Below are 22,300 nucleotides of genomic sequence, written 5' to 3' on the forward strand. Positions count from 1 at the left end.
AGTGGTAAAGGTTTTGTTCTTGAATGAATTAAAAGAAATGATCGTGATTGGGGATGCCCTAAAAATCTTTATCCAACAGCCATTGCCAGTATTTCTTTTTCTTTTGTTCTTTATAAAAAAGTGACCTGTTTTAAAGTTTGTCATTATCCAGTTGATCCAAAAATGACAGAAGTGATAACCGCGAATACTTAATGGGAACTGACAGTGATGTAATCTTATCTGCAACATGCTGATATCAGTCAACAGCAACAGTATCATCCAATACCAATATTCAGCTAATATATTGGTACATTGCTAGAAAACAGATGAAAGTTGTTGACTGTATCTGATGTAAATTAAAAGAAACTAATTCCTGACCTTTGCGTGTGACCCACTGCATACTCAAAAGTATAAAATGTCAGTCATGTAAAATTAGACAGATCGCAAGGCGATATTACACCCACCTTGCAGCTGATAAAGCCAGGTGTTTGTTACATGGTAAGTTTAGACAAGTGCCTTCAGTTGACATCAATACCTCTGTATAGCATTACAATACAAGCAGCACTAGATAAAGTCAGATTTCTATAGTAACTGTAGTGCAGAGTACACAGTGAGGAGAGGAACTAGGTAGAATGGAGGGCCATGAGTACACAAGCGTCTGGAGAAAATAGCAGGTGGACGTGCTCTAAAGGCTACTCATATGAAGCTGCCAAGCCTCCACACCACACAGGGGTCACACTAATAAACAGTCGGTCACCAGCAGCCAGCATGTTAAAAAGCTCATGAACAATGAGTAGCATCCAACCTCTCCATCTGGACCCAGTGAGAACAGCAGTGCAAGACCGAGGCACCGCAGGGGAGGAGTCATAAAGAATATTAATGGGCATCACAGTAAGCCATGACTCAGATCACAATGCTGTAAAAACTCCGCCAAGATTTGAATGTCTGCTGTACTACTGACTCAGTCTCGTTTGTCAACATTCATATCTTTGTGTCAAAGTGGGAAATTGGTTTTGGTTGAAGAAATAGACTTTCTGGGGGCAGTTTCAGTTTGACACGTCTGCTGAGGCTTCAAATCACTTTTTGTGAGACAGGGCACAGCATTGGCAGAGCACTCTCTCTGGTATCGAGATAAGTGTTTCTGCCGGCATCTCAGATACAGCCTCCCATGTCCACCTTATCAGCCGCAAACACACTAACCTCCACTAACTCCCCCGCTATCTGTGTCATCGGATCCAATGGGGTCACAGTGGAGGGCGAGCGAGCGCTGTCTCAGTTTGATGAAACCAGTCTTCTTTTCATCTATGAAAAACAGACTACTTCACTTCATTATTCTTTAGAAAGTCAAGGTATTGTTTTTATTTTCCATAAGAAAAGCAATAAGCAAATAACAGACACAGAGAGTTTTGGTGAAAATCATAATGTATTTAAATCAGGCTAAAGGCACTGACATGAAATCAGTTGTTTCTCTCAATCTTCAAATGGAAAGAACTGGGCGAAGGCTGCCACCTGGACCCCAGATCAGGGGCCCGTTCTTCGTACGTCGCTTACTACATCCAAGATCAAATGACACATCCAAGATCAAATCATCGCGCTAACCGTGAGCTCGCTAATCCGGTTCCCCGAACACACCTGCTGTTGACGATTACTACAGCTGGACGCAGGAATGTGAGATCACTGGGTGTCGTAAAAGGGGCTACGCATCGATAGTAGAAACATTGATCGGCAACCCGCTGATTGGTCGGCGAAAATGTCGAAGGGGCGTGCTCGGTATTTTCCGGCAGCAGAGCAAGAACTCATGAGTGAGGGATTTCAGGAGTTTCAGAGTTTAATTAAAACGCAAGGGAACACTGCAAAGGCTGCAAAAGCAAGGAGAGAGGGCTGGCAGAAAGTTGCTGACAAATCAAACTCGTAGGTAATTTAATAATAATAATAATAATGGATTGGATTTATATAGCGCTTTCCAAGGCACCCAAAGCGCTTTACGATACCACTATTCATTCACTCCCACATTCACACACTGGTGGAGGCAGCTACGGTTGTAGCCAGGCTGCCATATCGCGCCATCGGCCCCTCTGGCCAACACCAGTAGGCGGTAGGGTAGATCTATCATATGACCCTATATTGTCCAATATCATATGGCATTATATTATATTATAATATGTTATATTATATCCCCTTTCACATTAGAGCCACAACAGGACCCACAAGAACATGGGAACAAGTAAAAGTGGAATACAGGAGTATTCTACAGAACTGTAATATTTATCTCTTAGATTGCTTTGCGTCTCTTGGCAAGGTAATACTGGCCTGTAATACTCTGTTAGTTTGTTCATAACAGCAACCAAGAAAAGGGCAGAGGAAAAAAAGACAGGTGGTGGTCCTGCACCCCCTCGTCAACAAGTTGGTTAAGTAAATAATACCCTCACGGGAATATCGATATCTCTCTATGAGCACACTGTCGCGCTGAGCTAAAGGATCCTGTCTATCCCGCAATATACGCTGAATTCTGAGGACTCTCCTTATCAATCTTGCACCTTCCGCAATGGGTTGGTCGCGTATACGGACAGGACATGGCTGCGACAGGCTTCCCAAATCCACCTTCGCTTTTATAGCCGTGGTCTCTCATCTTGATTACACGAAGTAATTTACAATTACTACTCTGAAATATGAATTACATCTGTAATAATCACATACATGTAATAGAATGTTAATAGTTCATTTCCCTTTTTTAGGAAATGACCTGTATGTATCTGTGTGACATCAATAAAAGGATCAAGTGCTGCATTATCTTTAGTTACATTGATAATATTTATTTATGGTGAAACAGTGGAGAAATATCGCTGTTGCTTTCGTATAAATGAAGTGGACATACCTGCGTGGCCGCGATCTAATCCTGTTTACATAAAGTAAACCTGCTCCCGAGCAGGTTTACGCTTACGGCTCTGTTGCTATGACAGCAAGTCCCGGATGAGCTTCGGGGAACCGACTGATCCAGGATCACGCGAAATCGTCAACAATCTAATCCGGCTAACCTACTTAGCGAGGTACGAAGAACAGGCCCCAGGACTAAAATAATCTTGTTTTCCTTTATTGTTAACGTGAGTAGAGAATAAACCATTTGCAAATAATTGTAATTTTAAAAAAAGCGGAAAAACTTTTAATGGTATTTGTATTCCAATATCAGCTTTTGGAACAAAAATACAGATGGCTATTTTTAAAGAAAAATACTAGTAAATCCAAACCTTTTTTAGTCCAATTAACAGTCCAGAACTGGAAGATATTAATTTTACTATCATGAAAACAAAGACAGCTTTTAACATTTGTGCAAGAAATACTGTTTAAAACAACTGATAATGAATTGTTGGGTTTTTTTCACATGCTATTTATGATTTTGTCAGCTAATGAATTTAGCAATAAATGTGTTAGCAAAGATACCTGCTAGACATGCAGCATCATTAGCATTAATGCCAGTGGGAGTCTGACAGTTGATCAAATCAAAGTGCACAAAGATGCTAAGTGTCATGGTCCTGCGACCATGACTCAGTGACTTTATGTTTATGTTCTTTATTGTTATTACTTTCATTATTATTCATGGCTGTTTTGGGATGGTTTGTGTTTGGGATTTTAGACACTGGGTTCTGGGTTTGTGCTCCCTCTGTTGGTCCCTGGTGTTAGTGTTCCCCTGTCTCGTCAGGTTAATCAGGTCCAGCTGTTTCCCCCACCTGTGTGTGATTTCCCAGTGTCTCTTTGTGTACTTATAGTGTGTGATTTCCTCTGCTCCTCGTCGCGTCGTCTGTGTTCATACCTGGTGTAATCCCCTGCGTGCTCTCCCTGCTGTTCTCCCTGCTGTTCTCCCTGCTGTTCTCCCTTCATGCTCAGGTTTGCTATTTCTTTGTGTAGTTTCTCCCAGTTAGTTCATCCTTAGTTCTGTTTTACCATCCCCACTTTATATAGGATATTATCAATAAATCACCCTCACACCTGAATAAGTGCTGCGTTTTGAGTCCTCCTTTCCACTCTCCACACGGCCGCTGCCCCGGACCGTGACACTAAGACCCTCTGTAAACTGAAGCAGACTGCTGTCCCTGTGTGGCTACACATTACTGATCGTGATCGTGCCTTTGCTGTAGTTGCTCCCAAGTTGTGGAATGATCTACCCTTGCAGGCCTCTTCTCTCTCTGAATTTAAAAGTCTTCTTAAAACATATTTATTCGCTGAAGCCTTTGGCATTGATTAGAGGGGTTGACTCAATTTGTTTTAACATGTTTCAATTTATTTTAGTTTTTTTAGTTATTTATTTTATCTTATCTTATTTTAATTTTCTTTACTTATGCTATTAGCATGTACAGCACTTTGTGAACTCTGGTTTTATGTTAAAGTGCTTTATAAATAAAGGTGGGATGGTATGGTATCATAAAAAGAGTTCAGCTCAAAAGACTATGATTGTATGAAATACAATAGTTTTACACACTGATCTAGCTAATGTTATTACTGAAAGCAAAGTCTCATTGATCTTATTTAGATAATAATTGACTATGCATGGACATATTATGTAAGATTTCAAGGACTGTGTTAAGTATGTAGGTTGTATGTAGTCATTTAGCCTTAGATCACAAAAATGGACAAAAACATGTTGTTTTGCAAGCTCTTGTTTTTGTAAGCTCCTGGTTTTGTGCTTTATAGTTTTATGACCGTAGCTTTCTTGACTTTTCTGAAGTGACTATACAGTATGGCTACTGTAGCCCAAAATGCCTTTAACAGCACAAATATAATCAAGACTATCTAGCTCAGTGGCTTAAATTAGCCTTTTGAGGACTAGCAGACAGCAGCTAGCAGCCATACTTGTCAATCAAAGCAGGAACAGACCTTATTTTAAGCTTCAGGACAACACCAGGCTGTAAACATGTGAATTCTGTCCCATATATTTAACATGGCAGTCTAAGAAGATGGATTTGCTCTTGGAGCATTTTGCTTACACCAAACCCAACTTTAATCCTAACCACCAAAGTGAGCTGCTAGGTGGTAAGTTTAAGATTCTTTTTCTTACTGCCAGGTCTAGAGGCATCAGCTTTGTGCATGGCAATATTATTTATCTTGCACAAAGGGTGACCAACAGGATCAAGATGAAAGTGTAACCAGGACAGTGAAGTTAGCACAAACTGCCCTGGAACAACTCAAAACCCAAACCTGACACATCACAAGGTTGTTGTATTTTCTCGGTCAATCTTGTTTCCATGTGGCCAGCGCTGTTTCCTTGTTGGTTAATGATATTACCAGTTTTCTCCTTTTCTCCAAATGTGTACTTCCTTCTCTTTTAGACGGAAGTTTGGGTTGAAAGATTGGCGCGCTGGCTTTGTTCTCTTCCTGCAGACTGCAAACGTAGAAACCAGAACTTTTAAACTCAGGGCCCAGTGATGACACATTTAATTGTCACTGGAGTCCACCTTAGTTGAGACATCTACCATATGGCAGGTCCAAAATAAATCAGGCCATGAAGCTGTTACTCTACTAAGGCAAGCATAAATGTATAGCAGAATAACACAGAGCCACAGTCACTACTGGTGGATAACAGGAGCAGCGTCAACAGACGACGCAGCAGCCATCTGATAACTCGACAACAAACAAACTGAATAATGAAGCAGTGTGCCCCACTTGATGTGTAAATGTTGTAAATATTCAATGACTACAACTACAAATCAAGTCCCAGGACTGCATGTTAAACAGGTCTGATAGGATGCACTTGCTTTCTTTTCATTTCTGAAGAATTTATCAAGCTTGCCTAGTTTTGTAGGTCACTGGTGACAAAAACTCAGCTTGCCTTCTTTGGTACAGAATACGGATCTGGGTCGCTATAAGAACTGAATGCAGCCTTATTGTCTGGGGTTCTTTTCACCTTGAGATTCTGTCACACTATAATAAGGGAAAATGACCAGGAAATGGGCCTCAGTCACGGATACGGAAAATGTGTTTTTTTTCTCTTTATCCTACCTATATTTAAAGGGTAATGTCACATCCCAAGGAGCCACAAATCAAACTAAAGAGCTAAACCCTGCTGACAAATAAATGAACATATTTATCAAAATCAACCTGCCTTCAAGGTGGGATAAATCCCCAACATACAGCATCGCTGTCTTATATTGATTTGACTCTTGTTTTTCCATCAAGGTCACAACCAGAGAGAGATACCAAATTGCTGAGGACAGCACTACAGCTATGAGTTATAATCATCAAACACAGAAATGATTTTCCAGGAGGAGGCCTAGCTTGAGTCGGCTGCTCAATGACTGATCAATGATACGGTTGTTGCTTCTTCTCAGAAAAGGTTTTAGAATTTTATCACCTCGTGCTTTGGAGGACACACACTATATTTCTCTTTCTGCCTTCTTTTTATGGTCGATGAGGCTGTTTTGCTGAACTGCGTAAAAGCCTGATGGCAGAGTGAAGAATGGCTGGGGAGATGCACTGTTAGTAGACAGGCCCAGAAGCCATCAGTTTTGGCTTGTTTCCTTGTGTAAGGTGGGATAAGGGGTGAATGAACAGGTGAGATGATGAGTGCAGGATGTGGTTCAAATGTGGCAATGATCGAGCCAGCCAATGATATCACGGCAAAAGAGATGGAGCTCCACTCTGTCTGCTCTTTTGAAAAGTCTTGCTCCAGCTTTTGCCAAAATTCAGATTCTAGCAGTTAGTTAAAGTCAGCAGGTCACCACATGCTTTGCATATTAAAGTGAAAGGCCACTCCAAACTTGCTGCAAATTCTGTTTCAGAGGAAACTGTACAGACTTCACAAATTATATGATTTCGATATAGCGGGTAGCTACGACTCAGAAGTTGGAGCATGTGGAAGATTTGTGGTTTGATTCCTGGATGCAAAGTATCGTTGGGCATGATAATGAATCCTGGGTCGCTCCGAATGCATTGTGACACAATACACAGTGTGAATATATGTGTGAATGCTTGGAGTGCTGTACAGAGAAGATGCAATAAAAAGTCATTTTACAGTTGTAGTCAGAAGTTTAAATGATTCATGATTCTGTTTCTTTAAACTGTTCTTTTCAATGGTGGAATGATTATACAATATACACCATTAATTATTACTTTAAAAATAATTTGAAAAGAAGTTTGAATTTATTTTGTATTTTTTTCTGATACACACAAGGTCAAAAGTATACCTATAAACTAAAATATATATACATACACTCATTTAAATCTTCCAATAAGTAGTGCTGGAAGTTCTCCAATATCCTTACTTGGCAAGGCCAACTTTTTGTTAACTCTGTTTTTTAGTGATCATAATTATCTTCAAATACTAGTTTCTGTCTGCAGCATAAAAAGGATTTGTTTGACAGCACTGATTTGGATTGATCAGCAGTCAGGATCTATAATGGAGAACTGTAGATTTACACAGTTTGGGAAGGACTCTTGGAGAAATTTGCAAACAATGACAGATTCTAAAATCATCACTTCAAACAACTCTATATAAGTACAAAATATTCAGATTTGTCACCACTTCACCAAGGTCTGGAAGAACACCCAAAACAGTCACACTCAGATGAGAGGAAATTGGTGACAGATATTTGTGAGTCTCGATGGTTCACGAAGGCTCAAGTCTCCTCTGTGAACTGTAACCTGGTGGAACACCAGCAGTTTACAGTTCACAGTGAAGCATGTTTTACATTACTGTAGCTTGAGACCATGACAGACCATGACATTAAAAAAACTTCTGCTCCAAAATAGACACCTGCAAGTTTGCCGAAAATTTGCAGCTGCCCATGTGGACAGAATTCAGGGTCAGATGAGACAATGGGTGCAATGACAAGAGGTATTTTTGGACAAGTGAAGACGAGACTTTAAAATTTAAGAACACATGAAGATGAAGCAGGCAAATATTAAGCTTCTTGAATGGCTTTCCTAAAGCCCCAACCTCAATCAAGTTAACTATGTTTAAGTCACGTCCATGCAGGGAAACCAACCAGTTTAAATGAATCTACCTATTCTTTCAAGAAGAGTTGTAAAATATCCAGCCAGAGCGATGTCAAAAGCTCATCGATGGCTATCAAAGTGTACGGTCAAGTTGCAACTTGCTAAGGAATGTTTAACCAAATAGAAGTGTGGGTTATATGTGTACGTTTGACCATGTGTGGATAAGAGAAAATTCGATATAAATTCAAACTTGTGTACCCAGTTCTTCAGGTATAGAACTCTCTCTTCACAGTATGTACAAAAATCGACAATCCCTGCTAGAAACAGTGTATTTTAATCCAAGCCATGAATTATGCCCAACATGGACCAAGTTGTTTTGGTGTCTAAATCAGACAATATACAAAATCAAAAAGCAAAGAGCAGCCTGAAGTAAACATTTGTCTCATTATCACATGATTTTTGTTGTTGCTGTCACCAGCTATTGTGTTTTCCAGCCTGCTAGATTGTAAAGGTGAGTCTTTTTAGCAGCAAAGTAAAAGCACTTGCTCTCACTAGGTTGTGATCAAATTCATTTTGGATGATACTGAATGAAAAATTGTGCCAAGGGATTATTTTTGAATGAAAATAAAATATTGTAAATTTGTTAGCTTTTTGACAGCTAATCACTACCATCACTGACCAAAACCCCAAACTAAAGTGTTTAGAGTTTTCCTCTGTGTGAGGTATAAAACGTCAAGTGTCTCTGTAGCGCTCATTCACAATGGGGCGATTTAGATCAGTTGCACCAAACGCTTGTGCGCCAGCAGGTTTCCCTGGGTGAAATTCTCCTCTCATTCAACTACAAGGCAAGCAACAAGCTTTGTTACTGTTTGAGAAGCTAACTATACAGCAAAACTAAGTGAGGGAATAACAAAGCAGCAGCAGTCAGATTGTATCAAGTCCATGTCTACAGTGCCAACAACCAGCTGCATTAGCATAGTGCCAGGACCACAGGGTGCCCATGAAGGAAGTCCAAACAGACGGATCAGCTCTGTGTTTCTCAGAGTCACACTAAGATTCCCTCATTCTGATTGTTCTGCTTCATATTAAAAACGACTTTATGGCAACTAAGAAGAGAAAGATCAAATCAAAATATTTCAAGGGCTCAGTGGAAGTTTCTTCTCTTCATCTATTTCTAAGTAAAGGCAACTTCTGCCAGAGCCACAGAGCTCGTACAAAGCCCACTTTGGTCTCTGGGGGTTGGTTTCTCTTAAAGGTCCATGTGGAGAGCAGCCAGCCTTCAAAGTGAGAAAGCCAACCATCCGCCCAGAACTAAAACCTTAGCAGCAACTCAAAGCAATTTTCTGGCTATTTTGTTGATTTAATCCCTAGTTTGTGATGCTTGGGCACAGCAGTGTGACTGTATTAGTGTCTTGTGTGTGTGGAGACAGGAGGATGGTGGGGGGAGCTTTCACACCCCTGAGGGCCCAGATCTTCAGCACTCCCATATTAGAACTTTTACAGTCTACCCATCATGGAGGCGTTCATCCCTGTCTGTCTAATCATGGGACTGGTAATGTTGTGGCTGAGTAGGGGGTGAAGCTGTGGGATCCTTCCAAGCTGAGCTCATCTGTCAGCTTGCCTAATCATGCGTCAGGCTGAGATGAAGAGAACAAGTGGAATGTTACCTGCTGACTGTCACCCTGTGGATGTGAAAATGGCCAGTTAAGATGATCTTGAATCCCACATCATTGCAACTAAGTCTAGAGAGAGGAGAGCAAATTAAACCCCTCCATACATATTCCACTGCAATCACACATTTTTGTGTCTGCTTAGCTAGACATTTTCATGTTGACTTCTAACTGCTGCCATTAACCTTTAAAGTAGCCAAGGCAAACACTGGTTTTTATTAAAGGTAGGAAAGGATCAGTGTCAGCATCTCTGACAAGGTGGAGAAAAAGCACAATTATATAAACTCAACCTAAGCCAAGCTCCTCAAAAAGTAACGAGTCTGTGGTGATGCATGGAATCTATATTTGTGGTTTTCTGTTATCCTCTTGGTTCCAATTGCTGAAAGGGCCAGGAAATTTACTTTACTTTACATTTCTGCATGTAAAAGAAAAACAAGAACCAAAATGCTTTAAATTCTTTACATCTACCAAGTTCACCAACACCAATTAGCAAAGATTTAGACAAAGGGTTCAACCTCTTTTAAGACAATTTTCAATGATTTTGAGCACCCAAATATGAAAATATTTAACAGTAAAACAAATGCCAAAAACGGATTTGATTTGATGTGCAGCATATTCTGGTTTCTGAAAATGTACATTGTATGTGGCCAGAACAAAACCCATCCCTCACCATAGACATATTGCTGATGACCTGATAGATTTTAGGGTCTGGAAATGGGATGACAACACCTTATTGTGTACACTTTTTAAAGCTCTATAACAAAGGCATGCATATAACAAACCTGTATATTCAAATTTAATATAAGATCAAAGCAATAAACAGTTTGTTTTGTTTTGTTTTTTTGTTTTAATCCCACAAACTCAGCACATTTTCCAGCAGACCTTTTTAAAGAATCATGTTTCAGAAGCATTAAGAATCAAGTTACAGAACTAAAAGAAAACCAATTGGCTTTCAAGGGGGAGCGCTCTGGGAATGCTGACCTGCTGGTTTGCAGGAGTGGAAAGGAAGTTCATCCAGGCCCTCTGTGCTTTTACAGAAAGACCACAGATGGTTTAGCTATATACCAGTATTAATCTGTCAGCTTGGTTTGTGTTCTGGGCTGGGGGGAATAGAAGAGGTTCTACACCATGCAGGTGTTATTGTGATTGTTTGTGTCATGACAGCCCGTCTTCATGAATGCTTCGCTTAGATCCATAAGGTCACAGGCCAGCCCTTGATCCTTCCCTGGAAACAACAGGGTGTATGTCTCGTCTATTGAGAGCAGAGGGGCAAAAACGGGTAAGTGGTAGCAACAAGAATAGAGATGGGAATTTATTAGAGGCAGGTAGGGGGAGGTGTCATTATCATATTTCTGTCAAACAACCAAAAAGGAGCCCCAAGCACTTAGTGACTGTAGGGACAAAGAGGATGAGTCCTCCAGAAGAACCTGGATAAGGGAGGTGTAGCTATCGCTTGTGAACAGTTGCGGAATGTTGAGAAAGAGAAAAAGAAAAAAAGCAGCATAGTCAGACAATGAACAACAGAATTTTTAAAATACAAACTATTGGAGCCAGCAAAAATGTACATATGTATGTGTGTGCAATCATGTGACTTTTTAGTTTATTCTATCAAGAATGGCAGCAGAGAGAATGCAAAACATGTATAAATACATGTTTGTTTTTTTTACATGTGAATGTAATAAAGATATGAGACAAACCTAATTTCTTTCTCAAAATTGGTCCTCTGTTTGTTTGTACTTACTCTTTCCTATAGGAATCTGGAAGGGAATACCTATTTGCTACTAAACTCATAAGCTGCAGTGGCAGGGTGTCATCATGGGAATGAGAAGTTTCTTTTTGGGCTTCTTAACTGTGGCCCTCATCCTCCAGTTTGCCACTGCTGGCCTTGTCAGGAATGTCATCCGCCATCGCAGAGAGGCTCTGATGCCGAAGAAAACCCAGGAGAACCTCACACTCCCCCATCCTGACCAGCCGGTAGTTTTCAACCATGTCTACAACATCAACGTCCCCTCCACGTCGCTCTGCTCTGTGGACCTTGACTCACCAGGAGGTACTGACCTCAAGCACAAGACCGTCCCAATGGAGATGCAGAACACCGAGCACATGGAACACACGATGGATGGTGACAATCAGATCGTTTTCACCCATCGCATCAATATCCCCAAGCAGGCATGCGGCTGTGAAAACCAGCTGCCAGACATCAAGGCTATCCTGAGCAGGCTAGAGATGCTGGAGTCAGAGCTGTCTAGTCTGAGGGAGCACTGTACCAGTGGAGCAGGTTGCTGTGGAGCTCAAGTTACAGGTAAGTCTACATCTGTTACTGTATATGCACTCACTGTAATTACAAGTGTTATAATGACAGTGTGTTTACTGTACATATAGGCTCACGTGTGTACAGGCATTTTAATAAACATCGGCAAAAATGCACAGAAAAAGCTTTTGTCCTTAAAGGTGCACTCAATAAATCTTTGAGGTTATTTGATAAAAAAAATAATTCTCTTTTAATTAACCTATTAAAAATAAATATGAGTGAGCAGCAGTTTGTGGAAGCCACCATGTTCCCCAACATATCTATCTACAATCTACTGAAGTGTCCCATCCATCCATCCATCCATTCAGTTTTCACAGGGTCGCGGGGGGTGGTGCTGTATCCCAGTTGTCGTACTGAAATGTATTATTAAAATTTTTACATAAAAGAGGCATTTTTGGTCGCTGAAAATAGCAGTTTTAAAAAATACTTTCCAGGAAGAGAAGTTTGAGAAACCATATGTGGATTAGGAAAGAGAAGAATTTGTCTTGCAACATCTATAATAATATGCAAGTATGCATCTTTATGTCCTTTTCTGATGTCAAACTAGGTGGGAGTTAAGTTAAAGCTGCCCAAGGTAGATTTCTTTAAAAGACTATGGTATTGCATATTTGAAGTGAGTATGACTTATATGGCACATAAGCTATACTGACTTATATGACATAAAAGTCCTATGCCATCGACATAGGGCAGCACGGTGGTTAGTACTGTTGCCTCACAGCAAGAAGGTCCTGAATTCAATTCCACCATCAGGCCAGGGTCTTTCTGTGTGGAGTTTGCATGATCTCCCCGTGTTCGCGTGCGTTCTCTCCTCTGGCTTCCTCCCACAGTCCAAAGACATGCAGTTAGTGGGGATAGGTTAATTGGAAACTCAAATTTTCCCATAGGTGTGAATGCGTAAGTGAATATGAGTGGAAATGGTTGTCCATGTGTTAGCCTTACAACAGATTGACGTCTTAGGGCGAGAGGCAGGTGTACCTGAAACCTGAAGGTGTACCTGACTCTGAAAAAGGATAAGCAGATGGATGGAGGATTTGTATGACATGCACAAATGTTTTTCATCTCTCAAGACTGCCCATCAAAAAAAAGAATTGTCAGGCAACTAATCTGTAGACAGTAGCCGGTTATCAAAAATAAATAAATAAATAAAACAACTAACTGTTATTGAAGTACATAATTGTGCAGTCCAAATTCAGTTTCATCCAGACAACTTATGGTTGAGTTGAATATTTAAAGCAGAAAAATATAAATAAAGTATGGTGCCTGCGCTTTGAGCTTATATCTCCTTACCAATATAACATTTTTATTTGGGGAGTGATGAGTAATTATTTCCCAGACTTCAGGTGAATGTTAGAGTGGTAGAGGGGTTAAAGAAGGAGCTGGTGATATGGGGCAACAGCAGCACTGACTTGTCAGTCATAATTACAATTTTGGTTCCAGGTTCTATATTGTATGGCCATCTGTTCATAACCATTTAGTAACCAAGTTAGTCATCAGGTATTGTTACTTTAAACAAAGGGCATATGCATTTAATTTCTTCATTAAATTAAAATGATGTTAATATTTCTTGTTTAGAAGATGATGTCAGTGTTTCTGCCATGTTTGCTGGGCAGAGGCTCCAATTACTTAGACTTCACTTTTAACACAGTAGCTTCTGTTTGTTTCATACTTTTACAAAAAATATTATTACAGGACTAAGTAAAGCAGTGCCAAACTGGAGGATGAGTAGTGCACATTTGCAATAATTTAAAAGGAAATCCTTCTCTTTTTTGCCATTTCTCAGGTGAAGTGTCCTCAAAGCCCTACTGCAACGAGCGCGGAAACTGGAGTACTGACACCTGTAGTTGCGTATGTGAGCCTGGATGGAAGGGCCCCAACTGCACTGAACCTGAGTGCCCCAGTGACTGCCAGGACCAGGGCCGCTGTGTAGATGGCAAATGTGAATGCTTTGAGGGCTTTGGCGGAGATGACTGCAGCATTGAGCTCTGCCTGCTGGACTGTGGCGACTACGGTCACTGTGTTGATGGGTCCTGCCTCTGCGAAGACGGTTTTATCGGTGAGGACTGTTCTCAGACCAACTGTCTCAACAACTGCCTGGGCCGTGGACGCTGTGTGGACGATGAGTGCATCTGCGACCATCCATGGGCGGGTTTCGACTGTTCTGAACTCATCTGTCCAAACGACTGTTATGATAGAGGACGCTGCATTAATGGTACCTGCTACTGTGAAGAGGGCTACACTGGGGAGGACTGCGGTGAGCTCACTTGTCCGGGCAACTGTAACGACCACGGGATCTGTGTGAATGGCCAATGTGTGTGTCACACTGGCTACACTGGTGAGGACTGCTCTAAGCTCACCTGCCCCAAAGACTGCAGCGAGAAAGGTCACTGCTTCAACGGGAAGTGCATCTGTGATCCCGGATTTGAAGGTGAAGATTGCTCAGTCCTCTCATGTCCTGACAACTGCAGCAACAGGGGACAGTGCATTAATGGAGAATGTGTATGCGACCTAGGATATCAAGGTGAAGACTGTAGTGAACTCTCCTGCCCCAACAATTGTCAAGACCGTGGCCACTGTGTGAATGGGCAGTGTGTTTGTGAGAAAGGTTATGCTGGTGAGGACTGTAGCATCAAGACCTGTCCTAAAGACTGCATGGGACATGGAGAGTGTGTGGACGGTGAGTGTGTGTGTTTCACCGGCTTTACAGGGAAAGACTGTGGTGAGTTGACCTGCCCCAATAACTGCCTGGACCGTGGTCACTGTGTGAATGGGCAGTGCATATGCGAGAAAGGTTATGCTGGTGAGGACTGCAGCATCAAGACCTGTCCTAAAGATTGCATGGGCCGTGGAGAGTGTGTGGACGGCAAGTGTGTGTGTTTCACCGGCTTTACAGGGAAAGACTGTGGTGAGTTGACCTGCCCCAATAACTGCCTGGACCGTGGTCACTGTGTGAATGGGCAGTGCATATGCGAGAAAGGTTATGCTGGTGAGGACTGCAGCATCAAGACCTGTCCTAAAGATTGCATGGGCCGTGGAGAGTGTGTGGACGGTGAGTGTGTGTGTTTCACCGGCTTTACAGGGAAAGACTGTGGTGAGTTGACCTGCCCCAATAACTGCCTGGACCGTGGTCACTGTGTGAACGGACAGTGCGTTTGTCATAAGGGTTTCACTGGTGAGGACTGCGGTGAGAAGACATGTCCCAAGAACTGCCTAGATAGAGGCTACTGTGTAGATGGCAGCTGTGTGTGCTATGAGGGATTCACTGGTCCAGACTGCTCCATATTAACCTGCCCAGAAGACTGCCACAACCAGGGGCGCTGTGAGAATGGAGTGTGTGTCTGTGATGAAGGATTCATTGGAGAGGACTGCTCAGAGGGTAAGACAGTTTATATATACTTTCTAATAAAATCATTACCTACACGAATAACTTTCTACGCAACTTTACCCATGTTTAGGGTTAGGAAATGTTTTAGCTACATTCTCATCTGTTAAAATTCACCAGATCATTGGCAACACAGTCTTTGGGTAGGTGTTGGATTTTGTTTTGATCAAACGATTAACAAGTAGTCCATCTGCACCTAATGGACAAAGGTCACTCTTTTGAGGATGTCAATGTTCACATTATGGAAAGAGAAGACAGATAGTTTGAAAGAGGAGTCAAAGAAGCCATCTATGTCCACTGTGAACGACCATCTTTGAACAGAGGGCGGGGCTTACGACACAAACTGTCTGCCATCTATAATCCAGTTTTGAGATCCCTTCTCAGACACCTTAATGCCCACTCACATCCTGGGCCAATTAACCTCAATAAATCACATGATAGGGTGGGGCTAGATTTTACAGTGGGTTAACCCAGAACCTTGGCTGATTGTGACCTACACCCATTTTCACACCTTGGTTCATGTGATTAGGTAGAGGATCAATAGGGGGTCCATGACCCACTTGGGGACACTCCCATAGGGCTTAAAATCTGGGACTCTCCACCAATTGCCCTTAAAACTGAAGAAGCTTCTTGGATGAAATGTCTCCAAGGAAACTTAAAGGAGTCCAGACACTTTTCTTTCCAAGCTCCTTAGACAATAGGTAGTTTACTTAAATAAAGACTCCTTATGTAATATTACAGAAACTTTAGCATTAAAATACACTTAAATAAGGTTTTTTAGTCTGTTGGTAGTGTGTGCCAAGAGTTCAATTTTATTTATATAGCGCCAAATCACTATAACAGTCGCCTCAAGGCACTTTATCTTGTAAGCTACAATAATACATACAGAGAAAAACCCAACAATCATATGACCCCCTATGAGTAGAGCTGGGCGATAGAACGATAACGATATGTATCGCGATATAACTTTTACTCGATAGAGAAATTAAACTATCGCGATAGACCTTGCCGCTCTTGTCCTCTTTAAAAAAAAAAAAAAAAAGGTCAGCCAATCCAAATTAAGTAGCGCAGAGCCGAACCAATCACAGCCGCAGCGTCACGTCGCGTGACTTGTTACGTACAGCACAAGTGCCAAGCCACACATGTGTATTTGTTTGTGAAGCAGCCAGCCACCGTACCGCCCGGGTAATGGAGGAAATGAGTGTGCCGACTAGAAAAATCAACCGAGCGTGACCGAAGGTTACCAAAGAGAAAACAGATGATGGTTCCAATGCCGGAGAGATTGTCGAACGGAAGAGCCATAGAAGTTCCGTAGTGTGAAGGTATTTCGGCTATTTCAAGTCTGACAAAAAACAGAGTAGCGTGCACTGTAAATTGTGCCGAAAGCAAGTCTGGAAATACAATAAACTGGTGCATGCGTCACACTGTGCGCCACGTTATTGTTTCGGTGAAATGAATTTCTACAATACTGTTACTGTTAATTCTACTCTCTGCAGTGTTTAAATGCTCACATATACACACAGTTACTGTCCCTCCACACATACGACTCGGTTCTGCTTCTATGCCCCAGCTTTGTTTACTTTTTCCCACCGAGGCTTCTAGACTTCTGATTGGCCAACATTTCTGCATGGTTAGGAATCTAGCTCCACCTGCTGCTTTGGCATGTTCATAGCAACGTTTTCCTTCATTTCTGCCTTTATGTGTGGACGGGATTATTTTTTAAAACGAAAACGGAAAATCTCCGTTTTCAAAAATACCCGTGTACGTGTGGACGTAGCCTCAGTCTCTGACTGGAAGCGCTAATTCGTCATTCGGCTTTTGTCAGACTAAAGTAACTGTTAAAACTGTTTGAAAAGCTAAGCTATACAACAAGGAGAGATTGAGAATTTCCTTTTAGTTCTCAGTTTATTTGATACTGACAAAAGTTAGTCAATTTTGTCTGTTCTTCTGTAAAACAAACTAAGATTTATTTTTAGAATTAATATTTTGTTTCTAAGTGGAATTGACAATTTAGTAGTCTGTTTCGTTTGTTCTATTTTGAAACTTAAACGCTTTAGCGGCTGTCTTTTGTGTAGTTTGCAATATTTGCCTTTATTTATCTGAAAAAGTCTCATGTTCCTTAAGTACATCTACCCTGTTGAACTTCATCCATCCATTCGCGTCCGCTTAATGGATGAACTTATTATGGGAAATAAATATTTAAATAAAAACAAGCTGCTGATTATTTCACATTTTACTTGTGAACAACGGCACATTTAAATCTTACAAATATAGTTATTTGGCTTATATCGTGATAGATATCGTTATCGCCTGAAATGAAAAAAACATATCGTGATATGAAAAAATCTTATATCGCCCAGCTCTACCTATGAGCAAACACTTTGGCGACAGTGGGAAGGAAAAACTCCCTTTTAACAGGAAGAAACCTCCAGCAGAACCAGGCCAAGGGAGAGGTGGGGCCATCTGCCGTGACCGGTTGAGGAGAGAGAAGGAAGACTGGCTAAAACAGCAGCTTTAAGTTATGGTGGCTTAAATTGTTTTAATTAATGAGAGGAACCTTTACAACAAAAAAAGTTTAAGAGTTGTAAATTTGTTTCATTTCTTGTGTGGGCAAGACCTAAAATGTGCATTTTCTACATTTATAATTTTTTATTAGATTGGATTATGTAGTGCTGACTAGGCAAGAAGCTGACACTAGGTAAATATTTATCTTATCTGAATTTATTTTTAGCCAAATATGCCAAATAAGTGAAATGTTAAACTTTTAGCCATTTGACTTGTGACAGTATAAATTCACATGTATCTAAACAATTCTAGACATTTGATTGAATTGGTTTATTTGTAAAAGCAATCACCAGTACCAAAGTAATTTACTGTGACTGGGAGTAACATGCCAGATTCTTTGTTATAGATCCTGGTTCTGCCGGAGGTTTCTTCCTGTTAAAAGGGAGTTTTTCCTTCCCACTGTCGCCAAAGTGCTTGTTCATAGGGGGTCATATGATTGTTGGGTTTTTCTTCGTATGTATTATTGTGCGATCTACTGTGCCATATAAAGCACCTTGAGGCGACTGTTGTTGCGATTTGGCGCTATATAAATAAAATTGAATTGAGGTTTCTAAGGCAATTTTTGCCCTTAGGACTAGGGATGGGTATCGATAAGATTTTCACGATTCTGATTCCATTTTCGATTCTGTTTAACGATTCGATTCTTTATCGATTCTCTTATCGATTCTTTTTAAAGAAGGAGAACACTAAGGTCGATTAGCTTAGAACTTTGTTTTATATCTTCTCTTTGAACAAGATAGAAATTTAGGAGCAACATGGCCTTACAAACCCAACAGTGAGATCTTAAAAGATCCACAGCCTACGGCTCTTCAATGGGGTGTCACAGGGTCCCCAGGAAAAAAAAATTGTAAATGTAAAATAATAAAATAAATATTCTTCTGTAGCAATAACAAAGTATAACATAAATTATTCTGTAGCAATTACACAAGAATATCCAGTAATGTCCCTGCCAACATTAAACACATTCACTTACCGAAAATCGGGGGCATCTGCTGTGGCAAATGGGTGCAAGCCTTTTACCACAAACTCAGTCACTGCTCGGTGACATTCGTCTATCCTGGCCTGAAAGGAGACGCTACCGGTAGACTGCAGCGAGAACTGCCAGCATCTGAGCCAGCCAGACTCTGTCTGTCTCTCTCATCATGGTCACCTAAATGCAGCGCACAGTAATGGCAGGTTTTGTAATAAGGTAGATCATGCTAACATAATATGCACTGTTAGTTGATTATTTACCTGCCGCATTAACGGGAGAGGACGTGCAAACGTTACCGCTGCTGCTGGGTTGAGATTCACGAGTCCGGAGCGGAATTAAAAACACGACATTCATTTAAGGTCATCGCGTGTTTTGTGAGCAAATGCATTTGCATATTCGTAGTATTTCCCCCCTTAAATGAATTATCTACTTTGCAAATATTGCAAGTTGTCATCCGTTCTCGTAAAGTATAACCAAACTTTTGAGTGTTTAAGCCTGCCAGGTTTACCTGCCAGGTAAATGACGCTCCGCAACGTGGTGACGTCATTCGGGGCGACTGGAATCGTTAAGGGAATCGTTTGCAAAAATGGCAAACAATTCCAAGGAATTGAAACAGTGGGAACCGGTTCTCAACAAGAACCGGGTTTCGATACCCATCCCTACTTAGGACAAAGCCTTGTTATGTTTTAATCACTGTTTTACATTGGCAAGTATGTCATTTTCGATTTGTGGATGATGATTTCTCATTACAATCAACTTACCTAACTTTTCCCAAGCTAATATAAAGTCACATGGAAAAATGTTTAAATGCGGTTTTGGAAGCTGCTGGTTAAAAATCAGCTCTTTAGTGGTGAAGCTTGAATTTGCACAGAGACAGTATTTAAAGTTCTAAAGAGCTCTGGTTACACCACAACTTACATTATCGCAAAATAGGCAGCAAGCTTGTATATTTGAATTCAATAATGCTATAAATTTAAATAATGAAATACCATAATAACCCTAACCATTGGATGGAAAAAAGTTTTTCTGACAAGGACCAAAAGCTATTTCTTTTTTCTCCAAAGCAGTCCTTTTTGCCTGTCTCCAAAACATAGAGGGCTAGTATTTGAATTTTTTCAGATTTGGGAAACAAAAAAGGAAAAATGTACAAGAACTGTAAGAGTGAAATACACAATACCCTGTGTGAAAAGTAAAAAAGAAAGACGAGAAAGAGAGGTATGAGGAAAACGTATCAACTGTATGCTGGTGTTACCTTTTACTTATGTTCATCTGTTTAGGCCAGGCAGTAAATACTTTAATAAAAACTTCCTAAGTTTCATGTTTAGAACTTTTTAAAAAGTAACAAAAAACAAGCTTTTATTAAGGTGAGACTGAAAGTCCAAAATCAGGGGAAAACAAAATGCATAAAGCCAAAATGGAACAAATCAGGGATAACACAGGCAGATAAACAGTACAACACAACAAAGGACTAAGGCATACAAATGACTTAAATACACACAGAGTTAAGGAAAGAAATGGAAAACACCAGAGTATACAGCAGAAAGTAATTAGGGACATCAAGACTAAATACAACAAACACGAGTGAAGAGAATATCAAAATAAAACAGGAAGTAACTAAACTATGGAACATCTAACACCATGACAAAGACTTAACAACAAGACACAGGGAAGACAGGAGAGGCGGGATGACTGAAACTTAGTAAATAACTTAGAAATAATAACAATTCTTGTGGATTACAAAATAGGCATAACTAAAACTGAAAAACCTCAGAATGGAATCATGGAAATAAAAACAAGAATACAAACTCTGCAAAATCCAAAGGTGAAGCATTCCAAGAATGTAAAGCTCACTCTCTGGGCATTATTTACTTATAATGGAACAGTATTGTATTTTGTATATATTCATTTTGTTTTCTTTGTTCTTTTTAAAACTACGTTAATAACTTGTAGTGCAGTAGAACATAATTAAGGGTAGCAGATAATGGATATTTACTTTGATTACATACACACTATGGAGAAGAAGGCAATAGATAACAGGTATTCATTAGCTAATACCTAGGCATGAATAACTTGAGCTTATTATATAATATTATACTACAGAATATTTTTAACTGACTAGCCAACTAATTCTCTGATCCCCAGCATCCCCGCTAGGTTTGGGTTTTGTTTCAAATGCTACATAGGTACATTTAAAAAAAACTAGAACATGGTGTATCAAATGAAGTGTCACATTATGGTGGTAATATATACATTACCCAAACCAAACTAAGCTCTAGGTGAAACGGTAGATGGACTGGTTCTTATATAGCGCCTTTTAGCTTACTGGAGTAGTCAAAGCACTCTATACAACATCCTTATTTGCCAATACATACAACCTTTTTCTACACCTTGCTATCTAACACTTACCCACATTTATCCTCTGATGAACATACTGGAGAGAAACTTGGGATTGAGTATCTTGCCCAGGGATACATAGGCATGCAGACTGGAGCAGCCAGGGATCCTACCACCTTCCAATTAGTAGATGACCTTTTCTACCTCTGAGCTACAGCCACTCCGCTGTGAGCCACCAGTATCCACGTGGATATAAAGAGGTTAAAGTTATTCGTTCCACAGAGCACTTTACACTGTGTTTGTCACACCCACAAATAGCATGGCAGACAGTGAGGAGTAACATAACAAAAAGACTTTGGAGGTCAGCATGTTTTCAGCGTTGATGCAGATCAGTGATTTTCAATGTTTCTCTGCAGTGTCGCCACCTAAGGACCTGACAGTGGTGGAGGTCACCCCAGAGACAGTAGACGTATCCTGGGAAAATGAGATGCGTGTGACAGAATACCTAATCACCTATGTGCCCACGGCCTCTGGAGGCTTAGAGTTGGACATGAGGGTACCTGGGGACCACAAGAAGGCCACTATTAGGGAGCTTGAGCCTGGAGTGGAATACCTGATCAGTGTCTATGCTGTGCTCAGCAATAAGAGGAGTGTTCCCGTCACTGCTAGGGTGGCAACATGTAAGTGTAAGATTCTAAATGCATATTTTAGTATAAATGTAGATGAAAAATTGTAAGAGTGTTATCATATTTCCCCTCACAGATCTTCCTGAGCCTGAGGGTCTCAAGTTCAAGTCAGTGCGGGATACTTCTGTGGAGGTGCAGTGGGATCCATTGGACATTGCTTTCGATGGCTGGAACCTCATCTTCAGAAACACGGTTAGTTCTGCTACCTGACCTCATGTGTTCCACGTAGTAGTTAAGCAATTATTTATACTTTCCACCAGGGGAAACCAATCATTAAGTGCATTAATGTGCATATTTGAGGATGGAGTTTAGAATCTTCCTCAAAAATGCTATAGCCACGCCAGAAGACAAAAACACAGCAGTTAAAACTGTGAGCAAGTCCTGACAGCTCCAGTGACCATAAAGCACAGAGTGAATGTCTCTGTTTAACACTTTATTTTCCTTTTAGAGGAAAATAAAACCTTTCCAAACAGGGCT

The 22,300-nt window shown here is 40.7% G+C and overlaps 1 protein-coding gene across 5 annotated transcripts in view; it reads left to right on the forward strand.

Moving 5' to 3' along the window:
• Positions 1-22,300, forward strand: part of LOC113033543 (tenascin-like) — a 124,887-nt gene that overhangs the window by 68,218 nt on the left and 34,369 nt on the right. For all 5 annotated transcript variants that reach the window (XM_026187446.1, XM_026187448.1, XM_026187447.1 and 2 more), the window contains 4 exons: positions 11,329-11,877; positions 13,667-15,259; positions 21,554-21,817; positions 21,900-22,015. In XM_026187446.1, coding sequence (XP_026043231.1) covers positions 11,391-11,877; positions 13,667-15,259; positions 21,554-21,817; positions 21,900-22,015 — 2,460 coding nt within the window. In that variant the 5' untranslated portion in view covers positions 11,329-11,390. The remainder of the gene's footprint in view (positions 1-11,328; positions 11,878-13,666; positions 15,260-21,553; positions 21,818-21,899; positions 22,016-22,300) is intronic.

This window comes from Astatotilapia calliptera, chromosome 12, assembly GCF_900246225.1.
Source record: "Astatotilapia calliptera chromosome 12, fAstCal1.2, whole genome shotgun sequence".
NCBI classification, from domain to species: domain Eukaryota; kingdom Metazoa; phylum Chordata; class Actinopteri; order Cichliformes; family Cichlidae; genus Astatotilapia; species Astatotilapia calliptera.